Source organism: Parasteatoda tepidariorum, chromosome 6 (assembly GCF_043381705.1).
Source record: "Parasteatoda tepidariorum isolate YZ-2023 chromosome 6, CAS_Ptep_4.0, whole genome shotgun sequence".
Classification (NCBI taxonomy): Eukaryota; Metazoa; Arthropoda; class Arachnida; order Araneae; family Theridiidae; genus Parasteatoda; species Parasteatoda tepidariorum.
Window position 1 is genome coordinate 72,607,135 of NC_092209.1, and position 25,649 is coordinate 72,632,783.

A 25,649-nucleotide genomic window follows, 5' to 3' on the forward strand; every position below is an offset into this window, starting at 1 on the left:
AAATTATTGTATAAAATTTGAATGGGAAAATAACAATGCCTGCTGAAACTAACAGAATTTTTAAATGGGCAGTTTAAACTGGGCATATTTAAAAAAAAGCTATAGAGAAAAAGGCAAAAGAATAAAAAATAAATAAATATTGATTTATAGCAAAAATATTTATATTAACCAATAACTTTTAAAAATGAATATTAGCTATGAAGTTATTCAACACTCTGTTGTTGGCTAGGGGGTAATGGAATCACAATTCAGTGACCAACGACATTATATGGGCAATGGGGGGTCAGTATTACGCACCGATCGCCTTTACTTCTCAGAAAAGCTGATAACCAACAATCTGAAGATGCTTGGACTTCAAGTCGCCACCGGAGATCGTAAATCACAGCGACGGCTCAGCTCTTTAACCACTAAGCCATCGCGAATAATTAATTTCACTATTTTAAAATGCTTCAGTATACAGTATGAAATTGTACATTAAATTACTCCTTAATTTGTAAAATCACAAATAATTCAAACAATCTGATTTTTTTTTTTAAATTTTTGTTTATAATAGAAACACATAATAGATAAACTCAAATAGAAGAAAAACAAGAAAGAGAAAAATTTATGGAAATTAATGGCATAAACCATTATTATGATTAATGAAATGTTTAATAACTTGAAAAGACTTAACTATAATAATAATTTATACAATTTGAATACAAATTAAATATTTTAGCATAAGCATTAAAAATATAAAATTAAAAATTTCTCTTAAAAATTTGGATTATGAAAACTGGAAGTAATTTGGTAAATATGAAAGAGTTTCCCTAAAAGATTTAATTGATTTTTAAATTCGTTTAATTGTATGCGGTATAATTAAATTCCTTTTTAAATTTTAAAATAAGAAGGTCAACACTAACTGAAAAACTAACTATTTTTTGTATGGAGGAGGACGTATGGATTTTTGATTTTGTTTCAGTTTGATATATTAAAACATATGAAAATGAATGAAGACAAAAAATTTTAGAAAAAATCAAAAGCATAAAAACATTTTTTTTATTAAAAAAAATAGTAATAACTTTAACATAGTTAGTTTTATTATATCACATTCGGGATTTAGTCTAAGGAGCAACACTGATTTCACAAAAATGAATCAGTCTTACACAAATTAAATGAATAATTTTTTATTTTGTTTATATTTATGTTGACACATTTTAGACACACAACAGAAAAAGATAAAAATTCAAAAATATATATTATATAATTTAATATATTATACTAAATTTATTATATCGAATATTTTGTATTAAATATATTGTATCAAAAATAATATTTAAAAAACGAAAAATGAACAAGTTTATTAAATTTTATAAACAAAAAAACAATAACAGTCACTATTCTTACAAAATTGATAGAAATTGAAACGTACATTTATATGATTGTAAATCTTTTTTCTCTTTCTGTAAAATGTATTTTAAACTAATAATATTTTCAAAAAATTAAAAACAACAAAATAAATATTTTTTTTAAATTGAAATATATATTTAACTTTGATAAGTATAAATTTATCTCTATATTATTTAACAAACACCTCTGATTTCATACCGACTTTCAAAGCTTGGCTAGAATCTTAAGCTTGACTCCTTTGTACAAAATGGTAAAACACTCCGTGGACCGAAATCACAAAAAATTGGGAACAATATTCTTTTGTACTGATAGGTATAGGGACTGAGTACCAGGGGCAACCACTCTTTTTCTTCTAAATAGTATAATGGTAGCGAAAAAAATAAGAAAGAATGGTTTTTAAAACATCTTAACTTTGGAAGAATGAGTATCAATGCAATATTCATTTTCAATATGAAAGTCTTTACTAACACTCAGTTGGTTATAAGTGCTTCATCTATAAAGTTAACAATCGTTACATGTTTATCTAATTTTACAGATAGATTTTTTAAAAAATTGTTTTCACATGTTTATGTAATCAATCACAAAAGTATTATTTTGATAATGCACAGGGGTCTGTCCAGACATTTTGTGAAAGGTCCGTTTTTGTAAAATTGTGAAAAAATTACTCGTAATTTGCGAATATAAAAGAAACGTTAAGTCGCATTCTTTCAACCAGGGTCCCGCTTTTGTGAATTTGTGCAAATAGGGTCCTGTTATTGAAAAAAAACTTTTTAAAGGAGTTTAAATTGTAAAAAGATACAAGATTATGCTCAACACTGTAAAATTATAATAAAAAAATTTAATTTTAAACGATAAACAGCAATTACTGCAACTAAATTAGAGATGCAACATACAAATATTTGGTATTTAGCCTATACTGCTGAACGCAGAATATTCATTTCGTACGAATAAAGGAAGAAGCGTCTGCGGAAGACAGAACTTTAGTTCGTTTACATCTGTCTTTCTTTCCCCTCTCCCTGGGAAGGGTTTATTCGATTAACAAAACAATAATGAAGATAAACAAATTTGTGAAGGGTCCGTTTTTACGTTAAAATATTTTGTGAAGGGTCCGTTCTTATTAAAAGATATTTTGTGTAGGGTCCGTTAACGGACCCAAATTTCTTCTAAACAGACCCCTGATGCATATAACAAAAGCTTTTCAAAATTAAAAATATACATAGAAAATTTACACAAGCACAAAAGTTCCTTAACTTTCTTGATTGATACTACCTAACTTCATACCACCTTTCTTGATTCATACCATCTTGATTTGCTTAACATGCCAATTTCTATTCAAAACACCATATGGCATACACAAATAAAACTTCAATGAGTACTTTTGTAAGTAGACTGTAGCATTTCAAGTCATTACATTTATATTTAAGGAACCGCTGTACTAACTAATATATTGTTACATAACCAATATTTTTTTATATGAATTACCAATTTCAAAATCTATCTTTGAGCAAGATACATCCACGTGCTTGATATTGTATTCTAAAAAATTTCTGACTACATTTTATTTTACGCATGGATAAAATTTCAGTAAAATAGAATTCGGCATATTATTAGAGATATTTTATTATTGATACTATAACTCTTAATCCTTTAAAATGATATTTAATGTTTTTGAAAAACAATGCATTCACAAATCAAAGACTCATAATTTCAAAAAGTACAGTCCATTTATCCATAGATAATTTTTGCACATCTCCCATTTTAAAGTTGTGCGCTTTGATCATGAGTTTAATAGAAAATGAAAGTTTCTTTTATGATTTAAACAAGTAAGAAAATTTTATATAAATCTACACTATCTTTTATACAAAAGAATATTTTAATATTTAAAAGTACAAAAACTGTATAAAGGAAAATAAATTTGTACATTCAAATTATTTCATGTTTACGTAAACAAATGATATTTTAAAGATATGGATAAATGATTTTTATATAAGCTACAATTTTTTTTAACTAAGCACTGTGGGATAAATGGCAATTTTTAGAGCAATCATTTCAGCTTCTTAATTCCTTTATATATTCCCCATACAACAACAACAACCCCAAGAACACGAAGAGCAACATAGGCATTATTTCTCCCTCGCACGACTTGTTTGATTGCTTTCTCCTGTTAAAGAAATAAAAATAATCACTCATAACCTGTCAATATTACATTTAAAAAAAGATATCCAAAGGTAATTTTTAAAAAAAATTGTACAATAAATAGTTTCATTACTGTATTTTTTTTTAAAAAAAATAATACATAAAAACTAATAAAAGTTACTAGCGACTTATAGAATTTACTTAATGGATTATAAAATTTACTCACAGAATTCAATGAACTTAGAATGAATTTATTAAACTTATTGAATTTAATGATATGAAAAATTCCTAAAACAACAAATCAAGTAGAATAGACAAGATACTTCAATTACTCTAGAATAATTTGTGGTGGGCCTCTGTAATTAAAATGTTTGCTATATTATGTTTTTTCTTTTAAAAAAACTAATCCAATGTTTAAAGAGTTGAAGCAGATAAAGTACAATGAAGAGCCGCGATGGCTTAGAAGATAAAGCGTTCGCCGTCCAATGCGGCGAACCGGGTTTGAATCCCAGTCGATACGAATTCCACATCCGGCTTGAACCGATTGCAGTGCTGACGTGAAATATCCTCAGTGGCAGACGGATCATGGGTTACAGTCCCCTTGCCGTCAGGCTAACCGTGGGAGGTTCTGATGGTTTTCCTCTCCATGTAACGCAAATGCGGGTTAGGTCCATCAAAAAGTTCTGCACAAAGGCAAATTTCTCCCAATACTCGATCCAGGAGTTCCCTTGTCTTCTGGATTGGGTTCAAAATTACAAGGCTGTGGAGTTGAAAATTAGTAGTCATAAACCCATAAAATTGGGACGGCTGTTCAACGACGGTTATAAAGTACAATAAAGAACCATGGATTCATATTTGTTAACTTCTAAACGAAACCTATATATTTTTGTTTCAGTTATATCTCTCAATCTTCTCATATTTTACCTGATTTCGAACATATCTTTGAATCAAAGTTTAAGGACACATTTAGTTTGTCCAATACAAATAAGACCACATTAGTAATAATAGTGATAAAAGTGTACGAATTAGACTTCAAAGATATTAATTCAGAAAGAGCAATTTTTCTAAGATCATTGGTAAAAGATCTAGCATTTAAATTAACAATGCTGGAATCAAAATGAAAAATTTATTCCTTTTCAGAGGTATTGAGAACACTAAATTTAAAAGCTCTCTAAATAATGTCAGGTAACTTAGGTATTGATGATCAGTAGAGTAGAACGAAGTTGTTATTAAATTTAAACGCATTGAGTTGGCTATTAGTTTAGAGCAACAGAAGAGAGATTAACAGCAGAATAATGGTACAAATTTTGTTGAACACAAGCGGATGTTGAAGTTCAACCAAGCCCAGTTGTCACGACTTAGCAAGGCTGAGAAAAGGAAGTAAAAAAAAAGCCTGACACCATCCTTTCATTGTACTGTTTTACATCATTACTTGATCTTTTGCAATAATTTTGAAAAGTAACAATGCTTTCACTAAGATGCATAACTTTTTTTATTTTTAACAAAACATATTAAATTTCAAATTTTAAAAACAAGAAATTTTACATTAAAAAATCTAATGGGAAAGAGATATTAATTGATGAAATTTAGTCAATTGATTTTTCTCAAAACTGATTTCAGTTCTCAGGACAGTAGAGTGGCACCCATACATTGCCGTTTTTATTTGATGCAGGTGTTTGTTTATTAATTGAAAGCCTTGATTGTTTGAACATATAGTTTGTCTACGATAATCACTCCCCCGTCACAAAGTCTGAGACCGTCTGCTGCTATGGAAACAAGAATTAGTGTATTTCAGGGAGGAAAGCTTCTCTTCACTCTAAAGCTAACACAATACACCGAAGAAAAAAATTTCCTTCCTCTCCCCGACCCAACCTGTCCTAAACACTGACTCCACACTGCTACTTGAAATAGTTATACCTCGTTACCATAGTCACCGCCATGGGTCCAGACGAATGGCTAGGGGAGTTTTTACTTTAGATAAACTATAACTCTTCTTGTTTTGAAATTCTGTGTTTAATCTATCAATAGATAGAATTTTTAATGAGAAATTAATAGATGGATAANTTCAAAATAATTTCAATTTTAAAGTGTTTAACTTTATTACATCTTCGCTAATTTAAACATACTGAAAAGAAAACCACATAACACTTGAAAAAACAAATGGTACAAAATCTCAATTTAATTAACACTAAAAAAAATTATCGTTTTAAACACATTCCAATATTAAGAAACAAAAATAAATTATTGCATAAATTATGAATAGGAAAATAACAATGTCTGCTGAAACTAACAGTATTTTAAAAAGAAATCTGTTTAAACTGGGAATATTTAAGAAAAGAAGTAGGGGAAAAAATTTAGTTATAACAAAAATATTTATATTGGTCAATAACTTTAAAAAGAAAAATAACTATAAAGTTACTCATTCCCGCCATCCAGCCAACACCCCGTTGTTGGCCAGGGAATAATGGAGTTAAAGACTTCACAATTTAGTGACCAACGACATCATATAGGCAATGAGTATTACGCACCGATCGCCTTTACTTATCAGAGAAGCTGAGCCCCAATCAACTCGTAAATCACAGCGACGGCTCAATGCTTGAACCACTAAACCATAACGAACAATTAATATCGCAATTTCAAAATGCTTCAGTTTATAGTAAAAAATTGCACATTAAATTACTCCGTAATTTTTAAAATCACAAATAATTGAAACAGTTTGATTTTTTTTTCCTTTTAATTTTACTTAAACTAGAAACAACAAATACAAATAGAAGAAACACGTAATAGGTAAACATAAATCGAAGAAAAGCGAGAAATAGAAATTTTTACGAAAATTAATGGCGTAAACCATTATTATGATAAATAAAATGTTTAATAACTTGAAAAGACTTAACTATAATAATAATTTATGCAATTTGAATACAAATTAAATATTTCAGCACACACATTAAGCTTTAAAAATATAAAATTACTGGTTTTTCTTAAAAGTTTGGATTATGAAAACTGAAAGTAATTTGCTGAATATGAAAGAGTTTCCTCTAAAACATTTAAGTGATTTTTAAATTACTTTAATTGTATTCAATATTATTAAATTGCTGTTTAAATTGTTTGGGATAAGAAGATCAACACTAACTGAAAAAAATTATGTAGTATTTTTGTATAGAACAGTGCGGATGAATTTTTGATTTTGTTTGACATATTAAAATATATGAAAATGAGGAAACAATTTTTAGAAATAATAAAAATCATATAAACATTTTTTTTTAAGAAAATAGTAATTAGTTTGACAAATTTAGAATGTTCCAATATTATGTCACATTCGGAATTTATCTAAAGAAGCAACATTGATTTCACAAAAATGAATCAGTCTTATACAAATTAAGTGAATAATTTTTTATTTTGTTCATATTTATGTTGACACATTTTAGACACACAACAGAAAAAGATAAAAATACAAAAATCTATATTATATAATTTAATATATTACACTAAATATACTATATCGAATATTTTGTATTAAATATATTGTATCAAAAATAATATTTAAAAAACGAAAAATGAATAAGTTTATCAAATTTTATAAGCAAAAAATCCATAACAGTCACTATTCTTACATAATTGATAATAATTTAAATGTAAATTTATACGATAGTAAATCTTTTTTCTCTTCCAGTAAAATGTATTTTAAACTAATAATATTTTCAAAAAATTAAAAACAACAAAATAATTTTTTTTTGAATTGAAATATATATTTAACTTTGATAAGCATAAATTTATCTCTATATTATTTAACAAATACCTCTAATTTCATACCGACTTTCAAAGCTTGGCTTAAATCTTAGGCTTGACTCTTTTGCACAAAATGATACAACACTGCGTGGACTAAAATCACAAAAAAAATTGGGAACAATATTCTTTTGCACTGATAGGCACTGAGTAACAGTAGCAACCACTCTTTTTCCTCCAGCTAGTATAATGAGAAAAAAAAAGATAAGAAAGAATGGTTTTTAAAACATCTTAACTTTGGAAGAATGAGTATCAATGTAATATTCATTTTGAATATGAAAGTCTTTACAAACGCTCAGTTGGTTATAAGTGCTTTATCTATAAAGTTAACAATCGTTCAATGTTTATCCAATTTTACAAATAATTTTTTTTTTAATTTTTTCACATGTTTATGTAATTAATCACAAAAATATTATTTTGATAATACATATAACAAAAACTTTTCAAAATTAAAAATATACATAGAAAATTTACACAGGCACAAAAATTCCTTAACTTTCTTGATTGATACTACCTGACTTCATACCACCTTTCTTGATTCATACCATCTTGACTTGCTTAACATGCCAATTTCAATTAAAAGTACCATATGACATACAAAAATAAAAGTTCAATAAGTACTTTTGTAAGTAGACTGCAGCATTTCAAGCCATTACATTATTTATTTTAGGAACCGCTGTACTAACTAATCAATATATTATTACGTAACCAATAATTTTTAATATAAATTACCAATTTCAAAATCTATCTTTGAGCAAGATACTTCCACGTGCTTGATATTCTATTGTAAAAAATTTCTAACTGCATTTTATTTTACACATGGATAAAATTTCAGAAAAGTAGAATTTGGCACATTTTAAGATATATTTTAAAATTAATACTATAACTCTTAATCCTTTAAAATGATATTTAATGTTTTTGAAAAACAATGCATTCACAAATCAAAGACTCATAATTTCAAAAAGTACAGTCTATTTATCCATAGAAAATTTTTGCACATCTTCCATTTTAAAGTTGTGCACTTTGATCATGTGTTTAACAGAAAATGAAAGTTTCATTTATGATTTAAACAAGTGAGATAACTATATAAAAATCTACACTATCTTTTATACAAAAGAATATTTTAATATGTAAAAGTACAAAAACTGTATAAAGGAAAATAAATTTGTACATTCAAATTATTTCATGTTTAAGTAAACAAATGATATTTTAAAGATACGGATAAATGTTTTTTTACATGAGCAACAATTTTTTTGAAAAATTAATCACTGTAGGATAAATGGAAATTTTTAAAACAATCATTTCAGCTTTTAATTCCTTTATATATTCCCCATACAACAACGACCCCAAGAACACGAAGAGCAACATATGCATTATTTCTCCCTCGCACGACTTGTTTGATTGCTTTCTCCTGTTAAATAAAAAAAATAATCAGTCATAATCTGTCAATATTACAATTAAAAAAAGACATCCAAAAGTAATTTTAAAAAAATTTGTACAATAAATCTTTTTATTGCTGTATTTTTTTAAAAATAGTAAATAAAAACTAATGAAAGTTACTTATGACTTATAGAATTTACTTAGTGACTTATAAAATTTACTCATAGAATTTAATGAACTTAGAATGAATTTATTAAACTTATAGAATTTAATGATATGAAAAAATTGCCTCGTAATTAAAACGTTCGCTATATTATCTTTTTTTTAAAAAAAAATTTAATCCAATGTTTAAAGAGTTGAAGCAAGTACAATAAAAAGCCATGGCTTCATATTTGTTTACTTCTAAACGAAACCTATTTATTTTTGTTTCAGTTATATGTCTCAATCTTCTCGTATTTTACCTGATTTTGGACATATGTTTGTATCAAAGTTTAAGGATACATTTGGTTTGTCCAATACACGTAAGACCAAATTAGTAATAATAGTAATAAAAATGTCCGAGTTAGACTTCAAAGATTTTAATTCAGAAAGAGCAATTTTGCTAAGATCATTGGTAAAAGATCTAGCATTTAAATTAACAAAGCTAGAATCAAATGGCAAATTTATTATACCTTTATTAATACCTTTTCAGAGGTATTGAGAACACTAATTTTAAAAATAGTACAAATTTTGTTGAACACAAGCGGATGTTGAAGTTCAACCAAGCCCAGTTGTCACGACTTTTAAGAATAAGATTTAGCAAGGCTGAGAAAAGGAAGTAAACAAAAGCCTGACACCATCCTTTCATTGTACTGTTTTACATCATTACTTGATCTTATGCAATAATTTTGAAAAGTAACAATGCTTTCATTAAGATGTATAACTTTTTTTTTTATTTTTAACAAAAAATATATCAAATTTCGAATGAAAAAAAAGAAAATTTACATTGAAAAATCTAATGGCAAAGCGATATTAATTGATGAAATTTAGTCAATTGATTTTTCTCAAGACTGATTTAAGTTCACAGGACAGTAGAGTGGCACCCATACATTTTATATTTTAGAACAGCCGACCCAATTTTATGGGTTTACGACCACTAATGTTCAATGCCGTAGCCTTGTAATTTTGAACCCAATCCCGAAGTTAAGGAAATTTCTGGATCAAGTATTGGGAGAAATTCACCTTTGTGGAGGATTTTTTGATGTAACGAACCAACATTTGTGTTACATCGAGAGGAAAACCACGAAGACCTCCTTCGGTTAGCTTAACGACAAGTGGACTCTAACCCATGATCCGTCTACCACTGAGGATATTCCACGTCAGCACTGTGTTCGGTGCAAGCCGGATGCGGAATTCGTATCCACTGGGATTCGAACCCGGTTCGCCTAATTGGAAGGCGAACGCTCTATCCCCTGAGCCATCGCGGCTTGCACCCATGCTTTACCGCTTTTATTTGATGCAGGCGTTTGCTTACCAATTGAAAGCCTTGATTGTTTGAACATATAGTTTGTCTACGATAATCACTCCCCCGTCACAAAGTCTGAGACCGTCTGCTGCTATGGAAACAAGAATTAGTGTATTTCAGGGAGGGAAACTTCTCTTCACTCTAAAGCTAACACAATACACCGAAGAAAAAAATTTCCTTCCTCTCCCCGACCCAACCTGTCCTAAACACTGACTCCACACTGCTACTTGAAATAGTTATACCTCGTTACCATAGTCACCGCCATGGGTCCAGACGAATGGCTAGGGGAGTTTTTACTTTAGATAAACTATAACTCTTCTTGTTTTGAAATTCTGTGTTTAATCTATCAATAGATAGAATTTTTAATGAGAAATTAATAGATGGATAAAAAAAAGCACAGAAATACCCACTTTTAATGTAAGAACTCAGAAATATTGAAACTTTGAATCCGAGTAATGACTCCCATTTTCTAAAGTTTAATATAAACATTTCTTTTCATTCATCAATGTATAATAAACATTATAATAAGAAAAATGCCAAAAATTTTTAGAACACTATTCCTTAAAATGATAATGCTTCAAATATTAACATGCTTCAAAGGTTTTAAAAATATTATAACCCCTGTAGGAGAATTTTTTACAAACCTCCCCAGAAAGCATATAACCTTGCTGCAACCTTGCGTTAGAATTTTCTTCTCATTATCACGAAAATGTTTTCTCTAAAAACCTTTTTCAATAAAGCAAAAATATTGCTGTTTCAAACCGTTCATCCTAAAAGGGTTAAAAATTATTTTTAAAGCCTTTTTTAAAAAGTATTGTCGATTACGTCACAGAATGACGTTTTAGTTGACGTCACACTAGCGATAGGATCAAATTGCGTTGTCCATTAAAATTTCATGACAAGGTGGATTTTAGCTGAACATACAAGACGTTGCGAAAAGAAAACTTATAATTATCTAGATTTAATATTATTTTCACATTAAGACTAGCTTTATTCAAGGATTTTTTTCGCGCTTGAAAAGCCCAGATAGCAAATTAAGGTTCACTTTCATTCAGCAAAAACCTTTGAATGTAAACCTAAAAAGGTTTTATATGCGGTTTACGTGTAAACCTTCTAATCTTAAAACGAAATCTGCGAAAATCTGCTCTATTCCAAGCACATTACGCTAATCCAAAATCTTGGAAAACAATCTTCTAAATAAAAACCTTAAATCGAGGCTGATTGCGGGTTTTCAAGCGTGAAAAAATCCTTTATTAAAGCTAGGTTCAACGTGAAAATAATCTTAATTCTAGGTCATTATAAGGTTTCTTTTTGCAGGGTATCCTCAGCTAAAAGCCACCTTCTCTTAAAATTTTTATCGACAATTCAATTTGATCCTATCACTAGTGTGATGCCAGCTAAAACGTCATTATGGACCCAAAGCGACAATACATTTTTTTTAAAAAAAATAGTGCGTGGAGTCCCTCCGCGCGGAAGAAGTTAAACTTCGTAACCTGCGACGTTAATTGTAGAAGAATCAGCAGTCGTAGAAGGATCACGCGTTCTATTCAACGACTCTTTTTCCTGCTCCGCTCGCTTCCGTGCTCTGTAATCACGGTAATATTGTGCATTTTTCCCTCGTGGACCTCTTGAACCAGTGGAAGTGCTTGTGGTTGCCTCATCGTCTCGCCCTGGAAAATGTATTTGTATTAATAATGTATGTGAATGCGTCATAATGTAATTTCAGAAGAGAAAACCTAACAATCAATTGATATTCACAAGAGACGTACCTTGACATAACCTTAAATCCGTCGCATTGTCCGTGGGATTGTTTTCACTCATTTTTTACAATTGTTATCCACTAAATTTGAAAATAAAAAATACTACCCTATTAAATTATATGTGTATCAAAACAAACTAAAAAAATATTTATAGAAAAACAATACTTTTATTATTTTTATTATTTTTATGCTAGTGAGAACCAAAACAATATGGAAATAAAAGGGAAAACTGGATCCTACCACGTGATTTCCCGGCCAATAAAAATGTAGCGTTAAACGTTTAACGCAACCTTGTTGGAAGTCGCATAAGAAGTATCACTTCAAAAGCCTTAAAAAAAATTTTAATCCTTTTGGGATGAAAGGTTTGAAACTGCAGTATTTTTGCTTTGTTGAAAAAAGTTTTTTACTATACAAACATTTTCGTGACAATAAAAATGAAAATTCCGATGTAAGGTTGTCGTAAGGTTAAATGTTTTCTAGGGAAAAAGTAGGTAAAAATTAAGCAAGCTAAAAAATTTATATTTAAATAGACGATTCGAAACGTGCGAATCGTAATAATATCGTACCAAAAATATCCGGAATTAAAAAAATCGTGTGGAAATGCGCAACAATAACTGTCGGAAAGTCACTTGGATGATACAGTCAAACCTCGATATCTCGAACTTGAAGGGAGAGGAGAAAAAATTCGAGATACCGAAAATTCGAATTATCGAAAATCGCATGTTATCGATGTTAGAAGAAAGAAAAATGCTCTTTACATACCTTATTTACTATTCCATATTTATTCTAAAAACACTTTTTACACTTAAAAAGATTCAATTGTTGTTTGCTTTAAAAATGTGTAAGAAAGTTTGTCTATTCTAAGTGGACTATAGCTTTAAATATCTCCTCTGACATATTCAGCTGCCTCTCAATCTCCACAGCAGAAAGTGTTTGTTTGAGAATTTATTATGAGAATTGGCTTTCTATTCTTAAAATTTTTTTTTGGAATATTTTTTTTTATTTTCAAAAAACAAATCTACACTATTTATGGAGAAAAAAAATTCAAGTTATCGAGGGACTAGAAAAAAGAAATTCGATAAATCAAGGTTTTTTTTAACATTGAGTGTATAGGAAATTTGTAGGGAATTTTTTTTTCTTCGAGATATCGAAAAATTCGCGAAATCGAGGTTCGAGTTAACGAGGTTCGACTGTATTTACAATGAAATCGTCTCAAATAAAGAGTGTTAGAAAGTGATTATTCGAATTCAAAATTTCACGCATCGTAATAAAAAAAAAAATGGAATTTTTAAAAACATAGCTATTAAAAACCACATAAATTATAATTGAAACTGCACTCATTCAAATCCAAAAACTATCTCCAGAATCCAAAACATCAAAACTAAATCCAAAAACATCAATCCATAAACTATCTCCCATTTTTATTCAATTTTTCAAATTGATAAATAATAATCATTTTTAAAAAGTAATAAAGTTGCCTTCCATATATTCTCCTTTCTCAACTAGGATTGTTCACATAAACGGCAGAAAAATGTCCCGCCCTAAAAAAGTTTGTCAAGAAAGGGGGCTTACTTGTCCTAAATATACAATTTTTGTATATTTAATACTAATATTTTGACGGAAACTAATGAATTATTGGAATAGTCGTAATAATGAATTTATCGTTATATGCTGCTTTCGTTACATCGAGTTTTTATTGCATTAAAAGAATTATGTCCCGAACGCTTATTCCTATAAAAAGAGTGAATTTTTTTAAAAGTGTTTTCCTATTTCATTGGAACTGATCATTTGCACACCAAGCTTGTGCTCAAGAATAAAACAATTCTAACTTGCAGTTCATTTTAACAATTAGCTTACTCATTGTTTACGTTCGTTACTTAAATACATCTTCCGTCTTTCCATACCAACAGTACTCTAATTTAATTGTTACAAGATTAATAACGAAACATTGTTTTATTTCAATCATTTCCATTTTGATAGTGGTGCGATCAACTTGTTCTTATTAAGTTCTTTTCAAAAAAAAGCGTTTTAAATACCCACTGGCATTATGAAGTGGTTTAGAAGGATCTGCAAGTTCTTTTCCAAATTCAATTGCTGTTCAATGCAAAACGTTGGACAGGGTGAACATTGTTCACTGGCAATTGGATTTTCTGAGCCAGACAGAGTAACTGTTCTGTATGGCCCAGAGAGATTGATTTAATCTCTCTGGATGTCCGTGATAAGTAGCATCAGCATGTTCTGAGGGTTACGCTGTGTCCGGACCTTTTCTTGCAGTTGCTTTTTCTGTGATTTTTGGCTTTAAGACAATTAAAAATCAAAATATTGCTTGCATTTTACACGATTTTTGGCCGAAGGACAATTAAAAATCGAATCACTATCTGCTTTTTATACGGTTTTTGGCAGGACAATTAAAAACCGACCCTATCCGATGTGGCACCACCTTGACGCGGTGGATAGGCTTTAAACAAAGAGTGCCACAACAGCTTCAGTAGCTTGAAAATAAGAAGAGAATACTTATATCATAGTATATTAGACAAAATCATAAGCTTATATTCTAACTTAATGATACTTCTAAATATAAATTTATGTATTAAGTTCATGGAAGATATTGAATGTTTTTAAATAACTTCACTTTTGAAAAATCTTTTAGTCACTATACTATTCATAAACAAATATTAATATCATAGATCAAAATGTTTTGATTCATATAACTAAATAGTTTTAAAAAATGTTCATTGAAATATAAGTATATAATTTAAAACGAGAAATTTTTGAAAACTAAGATATATGACTTAATTTGATTAAATAAACCCTCGCTATTTCAATGAAAGAATTGGGTTTAATTCAATTTAAAAAAACAAGGTCTAACTGTCCTCAAACATTTTAAAAATTTCATCTATGTCAATTTTTGATTCCTGTAAACCCGAGAAACTAATATATTTTATAAGGCTTGAAAAAGGTAATAACGAATCTAAAAATTAGTCTTCTGAATCTTCTTCTCTTCTGAAGGGAGTCTTCTGAATTACATTTGATCTGATGATCAGCTTTTCACGTTCTATAATTCTCAATGTTAAAGGTTCAAGGGGGTGACCTCAAATATGCTAATTAATCAGTTCTGGCAATATTTTAAGTTACAAAATGAGACACAAAAACGTACTTTTTCTGAATAAACATATCTTTTTGCGAAGGATTCAGATTTTTTATCCCAAAAATATAGGGATAGCTGCAATCTGGGAAATAGGATTCCAATGGTTTGGTCAGGAGAGCCGTTCAAAGTTTGAACACCTTAAAGTTAGTATTAGTTTTAGCGTATTTCGCCATATCTCGAGAACTTTTTAAGCAAATTGAAATTTTTTTGCACGCAATTAAAAAAAATTTTTACACAAAGAAAACTCCATGCGAAATGTAAGTTTTAGTAAGTATTTATTATTTTTTATTATATTGTTTAATAAGAGTCAAAAAAAGTTTTATGGGTATACAATTTTTGACATCATTTTGAAGAATGTAATTTTACATGGCAAAATATGAAATTTAACCAAAGCAATTGAAGAGAGTCTGAGAAATCAAATTTTAAAACAGTCGTATTTTTAAAATTCGATATAGTATTTTCGATACGTATTTTTAAGATTCGATTGCCAGATTGCGGCTATCCCTTCGAACGAAAAATCTGAATGTTTTCGTGTTCGATTTTGTAACTTACAACGTCGTCTGCTCTAAATTAATTATCATATTTTAAGTCACCCTCTCGAACTATTAAGATTCAGTCTTAGAACTTATAAGATTTGATCATTAGATCAAACGTTATTCACGGTAGTCCCAGATAGCAAAATAAGGTTTATTTTAACTCAGAAAAAACCTTTTGAAGTTCTACTTCTTATGCGACTTCCAACAAGGTTGCGTTAAACGTTTAACGCTACATTTTTATTGGACGGGAAATCACGTGGTAGGATCCAGTTTTCCCTCATTCATTTCCATATTGTTTTGGTTCTCACTAGCATAAAAATAATAAAAGTATTGTTTTTCTATAAATATTTTTTTAGTTTGTTTTGATACACATATAATTTAATTGGGTATACTATAGCCTACGTCACAGGTTGTGTTATTCCTACTAAATTTAACCCATGAACGGCATTTTCTGCGAGCCTAACTTCACTATGAGCCTAAGTGACCATTTTACTTAAGTGACAATGCTTTTTAAAAAAACTTTAAAAAAATTTTTTAATCCTTTTAGGATGAAATGTTTGAAACTGCAATATTTTTCCTTTATTGAAAAAAGGTTTTTAGTACAAACATTTTCATGATAATAAAAAGAAAATTCCGATACAAGGTTGTCGTAAGGTTAAATGTTTTCTAGGGAGAAAGTAGGTAAAAATTAAGCAAACTAAGAAATGTACACAATGTTGCTCTAAGGTTACATGTTTTCTGGTTAATATCTTTCTGCAAGATACTTAAAAATAACAAATATTCATATCACTAATTTAAAGTAACAGAAGCGTTAGCTTCAAAAAAATAAATAAAAAAATAATTTTTTAAATTGAATATGTAATACTTTTTACTATTCTAAAATTATGGGCGATATTCTCACATTTAGCAGGAAGATAACACAATAATTATTTTCTTTTTCGCATTTTGAAATTCATCACCACATTAAAAATAAATCATGAAATCTGTAGCAGTAACTACCGAAAAAGAGATTGACGATGAAGTTCCACGAATTGGGCTCTTCAAAAGTGGTTACTAAATGCGCGTTTTCATTTTGAGATTCCGCTGTTGTAATGAATAATATTGCAATAAAAATATCGGATTTTAAAAGCTACGTGTAAATCAGTAATAATAACAGCAGAAAAAAAAATTTTTTTACTTCATTATTCTCAAATGAGAATAGAAAAATCACAAGCATTTTTCCCCCAATCCGATGGGCGAGAAAGGCATATTTTGAATATAATTCTGAAGATAAGATAAAATCTTTCAAAACTTTCTGCAGAAAAGAAAAGCTAATTTTTTTACTTCCCAAAGAAAATTATTCTCTACAAGAACTCGGTAACTTTCTGCAACAAGGCAGAAACAATAATAATTTTTTTTAAAAAATGGTAAAAACCATAGCGGAAACATATTTTTTTCCAAATAGCAAAAAGTATGGGTAAAAAATACTTTTTTAGTCACTAAAAATCAGAGGAAAGATAGGTTTTCCTAAAGCAGTATACACCATGATAAAAACCTCATATGTCCCACCTCACTGCTAACAATCCTGCAATTATATGTAAATTTGGTCAATTGGCAAAATTTTAATTTTGAAATACTTATTTCTAAAACTAACATTTAAAATAAAATAGGGGCTGTGGGGAAAGTACAATTCGGCAATATCAACCTTCATCTTTGAAAAGGTACTACACCATAGAATTGAGTTAACATGTCTTATATACTAATAAATTGGAATTACATTTTTGTAGTGGTAGATACACTACAGTACTCCCCCACCAGAATTATATTTGTGATAGAATTCAATGAACGGATACCACTAGTTGATTCATTGCTGTTTCTGCGAGGAGCCGGGAGAACTTTATTAAGATCACAGTCGTGGTCGCTCCTGTGTTGCCATTAGCAGTTGTCGTTCGTTATGCGTGATCGAAACTGAGTAGCAACAGCATGATGATGCGGATAATGTCGCAGTCACAAGTAGCAAGTCAACGGTTCAATGTGGGCCATCCATCGAAGTAGGCGTGTTCAAATCTAACAAGGAAATCGTGTTCATATCACGTCAGAAGGTCACCAATGTCGGGAGAGAAGATATCGACAAAGTCAACCTTCATCCATGAAAAGGTACCCCAACATAGGATCGAGTTAACATGTCTTATATACTAGTGAATTGGAATTATATTTTTGTAGTGGTAGATACTTTACAGCGACTATTTTCGTAATGTAATCTGCCCCGCCAACTAGAATCGCCAAGACGCCAAATTGATTTTAAACAGAAAAGTTTAAAAAAAAAAAAAAAAAAAATTAGATGTTTGTCTGGGGATGGCTATGAGTTATACCTGTCGAGTTTGTCTCTAACTGTATTTCAATTATATTTCAATTAGCTTCTTACGGGTCGTCGCCCGGAATTTGCCAAGACTTGGCGATTATTCTGCCACAGATCTTAATATGAAAATCTTCCTCAAATAATAATCATATCTACAACTATAATAATACAATAATAATATTTGTCTTTGATCTAAGTATTAAATAATAATATTTCACCAGGTAAAATGCTTTTATCACCATGGATAACAACTAGGAGAATATATTAAAGATGATTATAACAGACTAAGAACAATTTGCGAAAGAAGAGAAGTTTGGGAGCACGCGTAGTAGTAATAAAAATATGGGTCGATTGAAATAGCTATCACATTACTCAATTTTTTAAAGCCGGAATTAAACTTACGCCACTAAACTAATTCATATTAAACATAAAAGTAATTAACTTACCCAACCACCATTTTCATAAACCCATCTGCAAACTTGTTCAGATATGTACAGTAGAGCCCATCTAAACAAATTTGTTCCAATTCTTGCCAATTCCATTTTTACAGATCTGATAAGAATATCAGAACAAAAGTAAAACAAGGCAACTATATTATAAACATTGATACCATGTCTAAATACTTCTTCCAGTAAAGCCCAAAATCCTTCAAAAGTAGATGCTTCCAGGTCAACCTAAAAATGATTAGTAAAATATGAGTGCCAAATATGAAACTGGAATAAGTATAACAAACAGTGGCGTACGCAGAATTTTTTCAAGGGGGTGTTCATGATTTTCTGAAACTACTAAAAGAAATTCGAGTATGTAATAAAGCACTATTATTTCCCTAATTTAGACAGCTAGATAATTTGACTTTTTAATTAGATAACATTGTTTAGTTAAATTTTAATTTGATTTTTTTAAGTTTAAGAACATAATGTAATATCTTCTCGCATGTAATATCTTCTGAAAAAAGTCCAATGTCATATGGGTGGGAAGTAACACTTTGAGCGCCACTTTCACATTCATCAGATTTTGATGAGCTAGAAACGTTTTCTTCAACGGAAGTGTCACATTTCTGTTCAACAGAAAAACTTACATTGGTACTAGATGCTGTCACCTCACTAATTTCAGGTCATGATTTTTTCTCAAAATAATTAAATTGTTAAATTCTTGCGTTTTGACATCCTAAAGATCCAAGTGCAAATATATATATATATTGGCACAGAAATATCCGCTATGCTACGATCTTAAAGCTTCGAGCTGGAATGAATAACTTCAACGAGCTCAGTATCTCCAATAGTATTGTTACTGATTTCTTCACTAGTCGAAATAACGACGACGACGGGTTCGGCGATTGAATGAACTTTTTGTTAAGACAAAACAAATCAGATTTAGCAACGAGCTCCGAAAAACAAACGGCAGAGATAACTTAGTCTGACTAACTAACTCCACTGTTCTCCGTTCCCTCTTTTATATAAATTTTCACCGCAACTCCAAAATTCTCGAATTGTCTCAAACACGGCAGAACATGTAGGATTCCAGAATCATCGCGTAAAGACCTCGCGAATGAAATCCAGTCTCGAAAACTATCGCGGCAGCACAGAAAGAAACCAGTCCGTAACAGTATCACGTGAATTTGGTTTCAAAAGTACAACCGTATTATAGTAAATGTTTTTTCAGTGTTCTGAGAAATACCGTGAGAAAAAAAAAAGTAGGCATAAGGGAAATAAAAATATATTGTCTCAAAAAATAATAGCCCGCATAATTTCTACTAAAATTTTCATTTCTACCATTTTGTCTGAGCTCAAGGGGGGAGTTTAAACCCCTAAACCCCTCCCTTGCGTACGCCACTGATAACAAAATCAAGAGCTGTTTGAATAAATGGAATTTTATACAAGGGGAAACGCGCACGAATANTAGCAACGAACTCCGAAAGACAAACGGCAGAGATAACTCTTAGTCTGACTAACTAACGCCACTGTTCTCCGTTCCCTCTTTTATATAAATTTTCACCGCAACTCCAAAATTCTCGAATTGTCTCAAACACGACAGAACGTGTAGGATTCCAGAATCATCGCGTAAAGACCTCGCAAATGAAATCCCGTCTCGAAAACTATCGCGACTGGCAGCACAGAAAGAAACCAGTCCGTAACAGTATAACGTGAATTTGGTTTCAAAAGTACAACCGTATTATAGTAAATGTTTTTTCAGTGTTCTGAGAAATACCGTGAGAAAAATAAAATTGGCATAAGGGAAATAAAAATATATTGTCTCAAAAAATAATAGCCCGCATAATTCTACTAAAATTTTCATTTTTACCATTTTGTCTGAGCTCAAGGGGGGAGTTTAAACCTCTAAAGCCCTCCCTTGCGTACGCCACTGATAATAAAATCAAGAGCTGTTTGAATAAATGGAATTTTATACAAGGGGAAACGCGCACGAATACAAGAATATGAAGAGAAAAAGTAGCACTTTTTTATCAAGTGAGCCATTTTCTAGGACGTGGTAGCCAAATTTTTCAACAAAAAATAAGCACCTTTTAAGCACTTTTCAAGCACTCAAAAAATATTTTTAAGCCCTTTGAAAACTATCATAAACTATCATCAAAGACGGGGTTGGCAAGTTTTTGACAATTGATGGTTTTATCCGGTATTATTTACAGTGACAAAGACGATGGCGTGTCACAAACGACGAAATTAACAAGAGAAATTCTATCACTGATAGAGAAAAAAACATTGGCAGTGTTTAGTTGGTTCCCGTAATCAGCAAAAATTTGAGAGATTTTTCGATTCTATTACAGAGAGCGGAAAATGAAGTCTGAAATTGAGAATCTCTTGCAAAATGCAGCAGGGTTGCACATGAGAGTCAAAAATCCTTACCACTGAATCCAGCTCAGAATACGCAAGTGTGGACCCGCAAGTATTTCATCAAACATGTAATGGTCCTTCCATACACCGGCGGTAAGCCGAAATAGATTGGGGCTGAATTAATTGTGAAACGTTGAATAGGACAATGTCTTTTTGCATAATTTGTGGCGAAAATCAGCATGGAAAAGAAAAATATCACATTTCGGAAAAGGGAAAATTAAGCACTTTTTAAAAACACCCATGGAAAAAAGCATCTTTAAAGGCTTTTAAAAAACGAAAATAAGCACCTTTAAGCACTTTTTAAAAACGCTTGTTTTCTTTAGAAAATTCATATATTTTCTTAACAAATTTTAAAATATATACTATAATAAGTAAACTATAATAAGTAAACAAGAAACAAACATGCAACTTTAATAAAATTATATGAATAAATAAGAGGGGTAAAAAAATATTTCTATAAATTCAAAATTTCTAACTCAAATTCAGCAGAGAATATTAAACAACATTGGCAAGAAAACAAAATAATACATACTAAATTTGCGCATTGCTTAATCTGTCCTCTTTGGGGACTGTCAGCAAAGTCATTAGCTATGCTTCTAAGATCCCTTCCAATACTGTGAAGTAAAACATTTTGGCCCCCTGCCACTAAGCTGAAAATTCAAAATTTTCTTATTTAAATATTATTACACAAAATGACTCTTTAATTACGTAACTTATTACCACTATACTTTTAAAGTCTAAATACATCGAATTAGGATATATATATTTTGATAGCATCCAATATATTCGGTAACAAAAAAAAATAATTTTAGTATTTATAGAGCATTCTAACACGAAAATATACAAAAAATACATGTTAGGCCAGCATGAGATACTAATCGAAAGTAACATGCATGTATGTAGTGATGTGTAAAATTCATTAGAAATTACATCTTCCTGCAAGTAGTGAATTAAATCATAGTCATATATAAAACTAAATGGTTACAAAGTGCTTACACTAAGACTATGAGTGAATAAAAGAGCAAGATGAACAATTAAAAATAAAAACTTTCTAACACAGCTTTTTGTTTCAGTTGGGAAAAAAAAGACATTATCTTAATTTGTATACTATTTGTGAAATAGTTTTTCTTTAATACATTTTTAATTAGCATTATGCAATGCCTAGGAGGCAATGTTAGCTTATATCTTATATCCGTCGTTGAAGAGCAGACCCAATTTTGGGTAAACGACTACTAATGTTCAACTCCGTAGCCTTGTAATTTTGAACCTAATACAGAAGACAAGGAAACTCCTGATCAGTACCCCCAGAGGTATTGATTTGTTATGGGAACATGGAGGACTTTGCGACTCGACAGATTTAAAGTGCACTAGTCACCATTTACCACACGGAGAGTCTTCGGCCGGCAGGGGTTCGAACCCACGAACTCTAGGACATGGGTCCAGTGCCCTAACAACCAGGCTATCCCGGCCAGACAATGCTAGCTTGTGGATTATACATACACTATCTTACATTTTAGATTAAATGTGTCTAATTTTTGCATTTAGGATCAGAAATAAACTATCAAAATGACATCAATCCTGAAATCAAAAAAAGAATAATCGCAGCCAATCGCTGCTTCTATGGTTTAAGATCATTATTGAAATCTCACTTAATTAAAAGAAAGACTAAGATCTTACTTTATAAGGTATTAATCAAGTCAGTTTTGACTTATGCTTCAGAGACATGGACTTCAACAAAAAGGGAAGAGAATTTATTAGCAACCTTCGAAAGGAAGATCCTACGAACCATCTTTGGCCCTATACTCGATAACGACAACTGGAGGAAACGATATAATTTTGAAATATATAGAATCTTTGATGGCGATGATATCATTAAATCTATTAAATTAAGTAGAATGCGATGGACCGGGCATGTAGTGAGAATGAGCCCAGAACGAACAGCATTGAGAGTCTCTAATGCAACCCCCTCCAATAAAAGGCCAAGAGGAAGGCCCAAAAAGAGATGGAAGGACTGTGTGGATGAGGATTTTGCCATCCTAAAAGTAAAGAACTGGGAAACAATTGCTGGGAGAAGGGCAGAATGGGAAAAGCGTCTGAGGAAGGCCCAGGCTCACAAAGGGCTGTCGTGGCAATGCGGATGAATTTTTGCATTACACAAGAAACGGTTTAAATATTAAATGCCAGAAAAATTACGAGAAAAGAAACTGAAAAATGTTAATTTTGCAAAGTGGCCACAATCTGAAAAGATTAGAGAACAAAAAATTGCATCAAAAGTTATTTAATATACAATATTTTTTAACAATTCATTAAATTTACCCATCTATCTCAGCATTCATAAGATTTTGTGCCATAGCCATATGTTCTCTGACAATATCTTCATTTGAGTTATCAATAACAGCAGCAGCATCTAATCCCTGTTGCTCAAATTCTTCATGAACAAAATCATGGAATAAAGCTTGGCCGAAGTTTATTTCCCCAGAGGGTACATACAAAGGAACAGCCATATATGACTGCAGAGCAAGAATATTTCGACTAGACCTCTCAAATTTTAAAATTGCAAAACAGATAGTTCTATTAGATTAAATCTACAAAAAGACTCAAACCCATCAAGTTGTGACTATCAAATAATGAATTAATAAACTAACCTTTCAAAGTCATTGGCTATGTTTCTAAGATCATTTCCAATATGGCGAAGTAAAACATTTTGGACCCCAGCTTCTACGCTGAAATTTCAAAATTTTCTTATTTAAATATTATTACACAAAATGACTCTTTAATTACATAAATTATTACAGCTATACTTTTAAAGTCTAAATACATTGAATTAGGATAGATATTTTTTGATCCAATAAATTTGGCAACAAAAAAAAATTATTTTAGTATTTATAGGGCATTCCAACACAGGGATGCACAATCTCTCTACTATAGTGCATCACAAAAACTTACAAATAACATGTTAGAGGTCAACATGAGATACTAATCGAAAGTAACATGCACGTATGTAGTAATGTCTAAAATTCATTAGAAATTACATCTTCCTGCAAGTACTGAATTCAATCATAGCTATATATCATAGCTTGTGGATAGTTCAAATCATAAATTCAAAGTTCGTAAAAATAAGAAATATTTCTGAAAGATCACCTTAAAGGTGTGATTAGAATGAGTTACAAAGTAAAATAAAAACAATAGAAACATTACATTCCTCTAAAGAATTTTCTTTAGCACTACTATATAATTCCCCCCTCCCTTTTTTTAAAATCTAAATGCTGATTTATACTACCGTTATTAATATTATTTATTTTCATTTAATCATAACGTTTTGGCTTTTCCAGAAAATAAAAAGCTCGATTTTCTATCAGTTTTAACAGCTTTATGTGTTCTTTTTAAATATTTCAGTAAAATAAATATGCTCAAAAACGTTTAAAGATTATAAATTAATTTTGCAAGAAGTAACAATTTAAACATTTGCAATAAGATTAATGAAAGTAATTTTTCTTAAACTCCGATTCCACGGAATTGATTAATCTGAATTTTTGAATGCAGAACTTATTGAATAGTTTATAAAAAGTTATTATTTTAGTTTTTATTTATTATATTTAGCTCAGTTAATTTAGATTACAAATTCTGTCAACGACCCAGCTTTATTATTTATAGAAGAAAAGCTTTTTATTTTCAAAAATTTTTGCATCTAATTTCAATCAATATAAATACATTTTTCGTAAATTTTATTTCAGTCAGGCAATATACGAAAAAGTAATTGGTTTTAGCAATAGTTATTTTTATTTTGAATTTTTTAAATTTATTTAAATTAAAAGAATTTCTTATAAATACGTGTACAAATACAAACACCTACTTCTTAAGTATAATAGTTACAAATGTTACATTAGAAACAGGATTGAACCTTTTGCTTAACAGTTGCCTTGTTAGGGATTGCTTTTTATGATAGCGAAAATATGAATTTCTATGTAAAGAAAACATCATTAAATTTTAAAAGAAAAATGTGCAATAATTTGATATCCGATATATAACTGTCTAGTAATTAACTTTTTGAGTTACTTATGTTTACATCTACATCAAATGCATTTATTCTGAATTTATTATTTGCAACTGCGTCGCAACATTCTTTAGACTTATTTAATTTTTAGTGGGATGATAAGTGGTTATAAGAAACTTATAACTGGTTATAAGAAATAGAAAATTTTTGTCAAAATTTGTAAAGAAAAAAATAAAGCTTAAATGTAAGCATTAAATTTTATAAAGACTTATGAAAAGATAAATTTGTGAATAATAACCTTTTTTTTAGCTAAATCTATGTAAGTAATAGGAAATTTTGCAATTTATCACGGACATTTTAAAAGAATTAATAAATTTATTGTTAGAAATGGTGTATTGTATTTATATACATAATATCTGGCTATTTCAAAACCAAATCTTATCAATCGTCGCTAACACACAAAAAGACCTCCCATCCATAAATCATCTTACAGTATGGTACTGGGAACATTATCCCTGCACCATTTCTGAAGTGTTACAACGGATGCTAGCAATAAAGCCCTGACGTTGGAATTTATGGTTGTTGGTTGATGATGCATAGATTACTAAATGTTCAATGTAGATTATTAAAAAATTAAATTTATAATTATACATAACCACAAATTTCAAGCCTTTCATTATAAACGATTTTTGGGGAAATACAACACAATTTTCTCAGATTTTTTTGTCCCCCCTCTCCTCCTCCTCTCTCTATCTATTTATCTATCTATCTATCTATCTAAAAGAAAAAAACAACATTTTAAAATTTTCTTTTAAAAAACGTAAGGTCA

General features: G+C 30.0%; 1 protein-coding gene across 1 annotated transcript; it reads right to left on the minus strand.

Moving 5' to 3' along the window:
• Window positions 1–1,024: 1,024 nt before the first annotated feature.
• LOC107454098 (bcl-2-like protein 1) lies at window positions 1,025–25,418 on the minus strand. The gene is made up of 5 exons (XM_043039948.2): window positions 25,312–25,418; window positions 23,472–23,549; window positions 21,359–21,476; window positions 18,424–18,651; window positions 1,025–3,550 (listed from the first exon to the last, which is right to left on the minus strand). The coding sequence occupies exons 1-5, from the start codon at window positions 25,416–25,418 to the stop codon at window positions 3,434–3,436; spliced, it is 648 nt and encodes a 215-aa protein (XP_042895882.2). The 3' UTR covers window positions 1,025–3,433.
• Between the last annotated feature and the right edge of the window lie 231 nt (window positions 25,419–25,649).

Coding starts and splice junctions, on each gene's coding strand:
- LOC107454098 (XM_043039948.2), bottom strand. CDS start 25,418: ATGCATCATCAACCAACAACCATAAATTCCAACGTCAGGGCTTTATTG. Junction 23,550..25,311: donor AATGTTCCCAGTACCATACT/GTAAGATGATTT, acceptor TTGAAATTTCAG/CGTAGAAGCTGGGGTCCAAA. Junction 18,652..21,358: donor TTAAGCAATGCGCAAATTTA/GTATGTATTATT, acceptor AATCATTTTTAG/GTTGACCTGGAAGCATCTAC.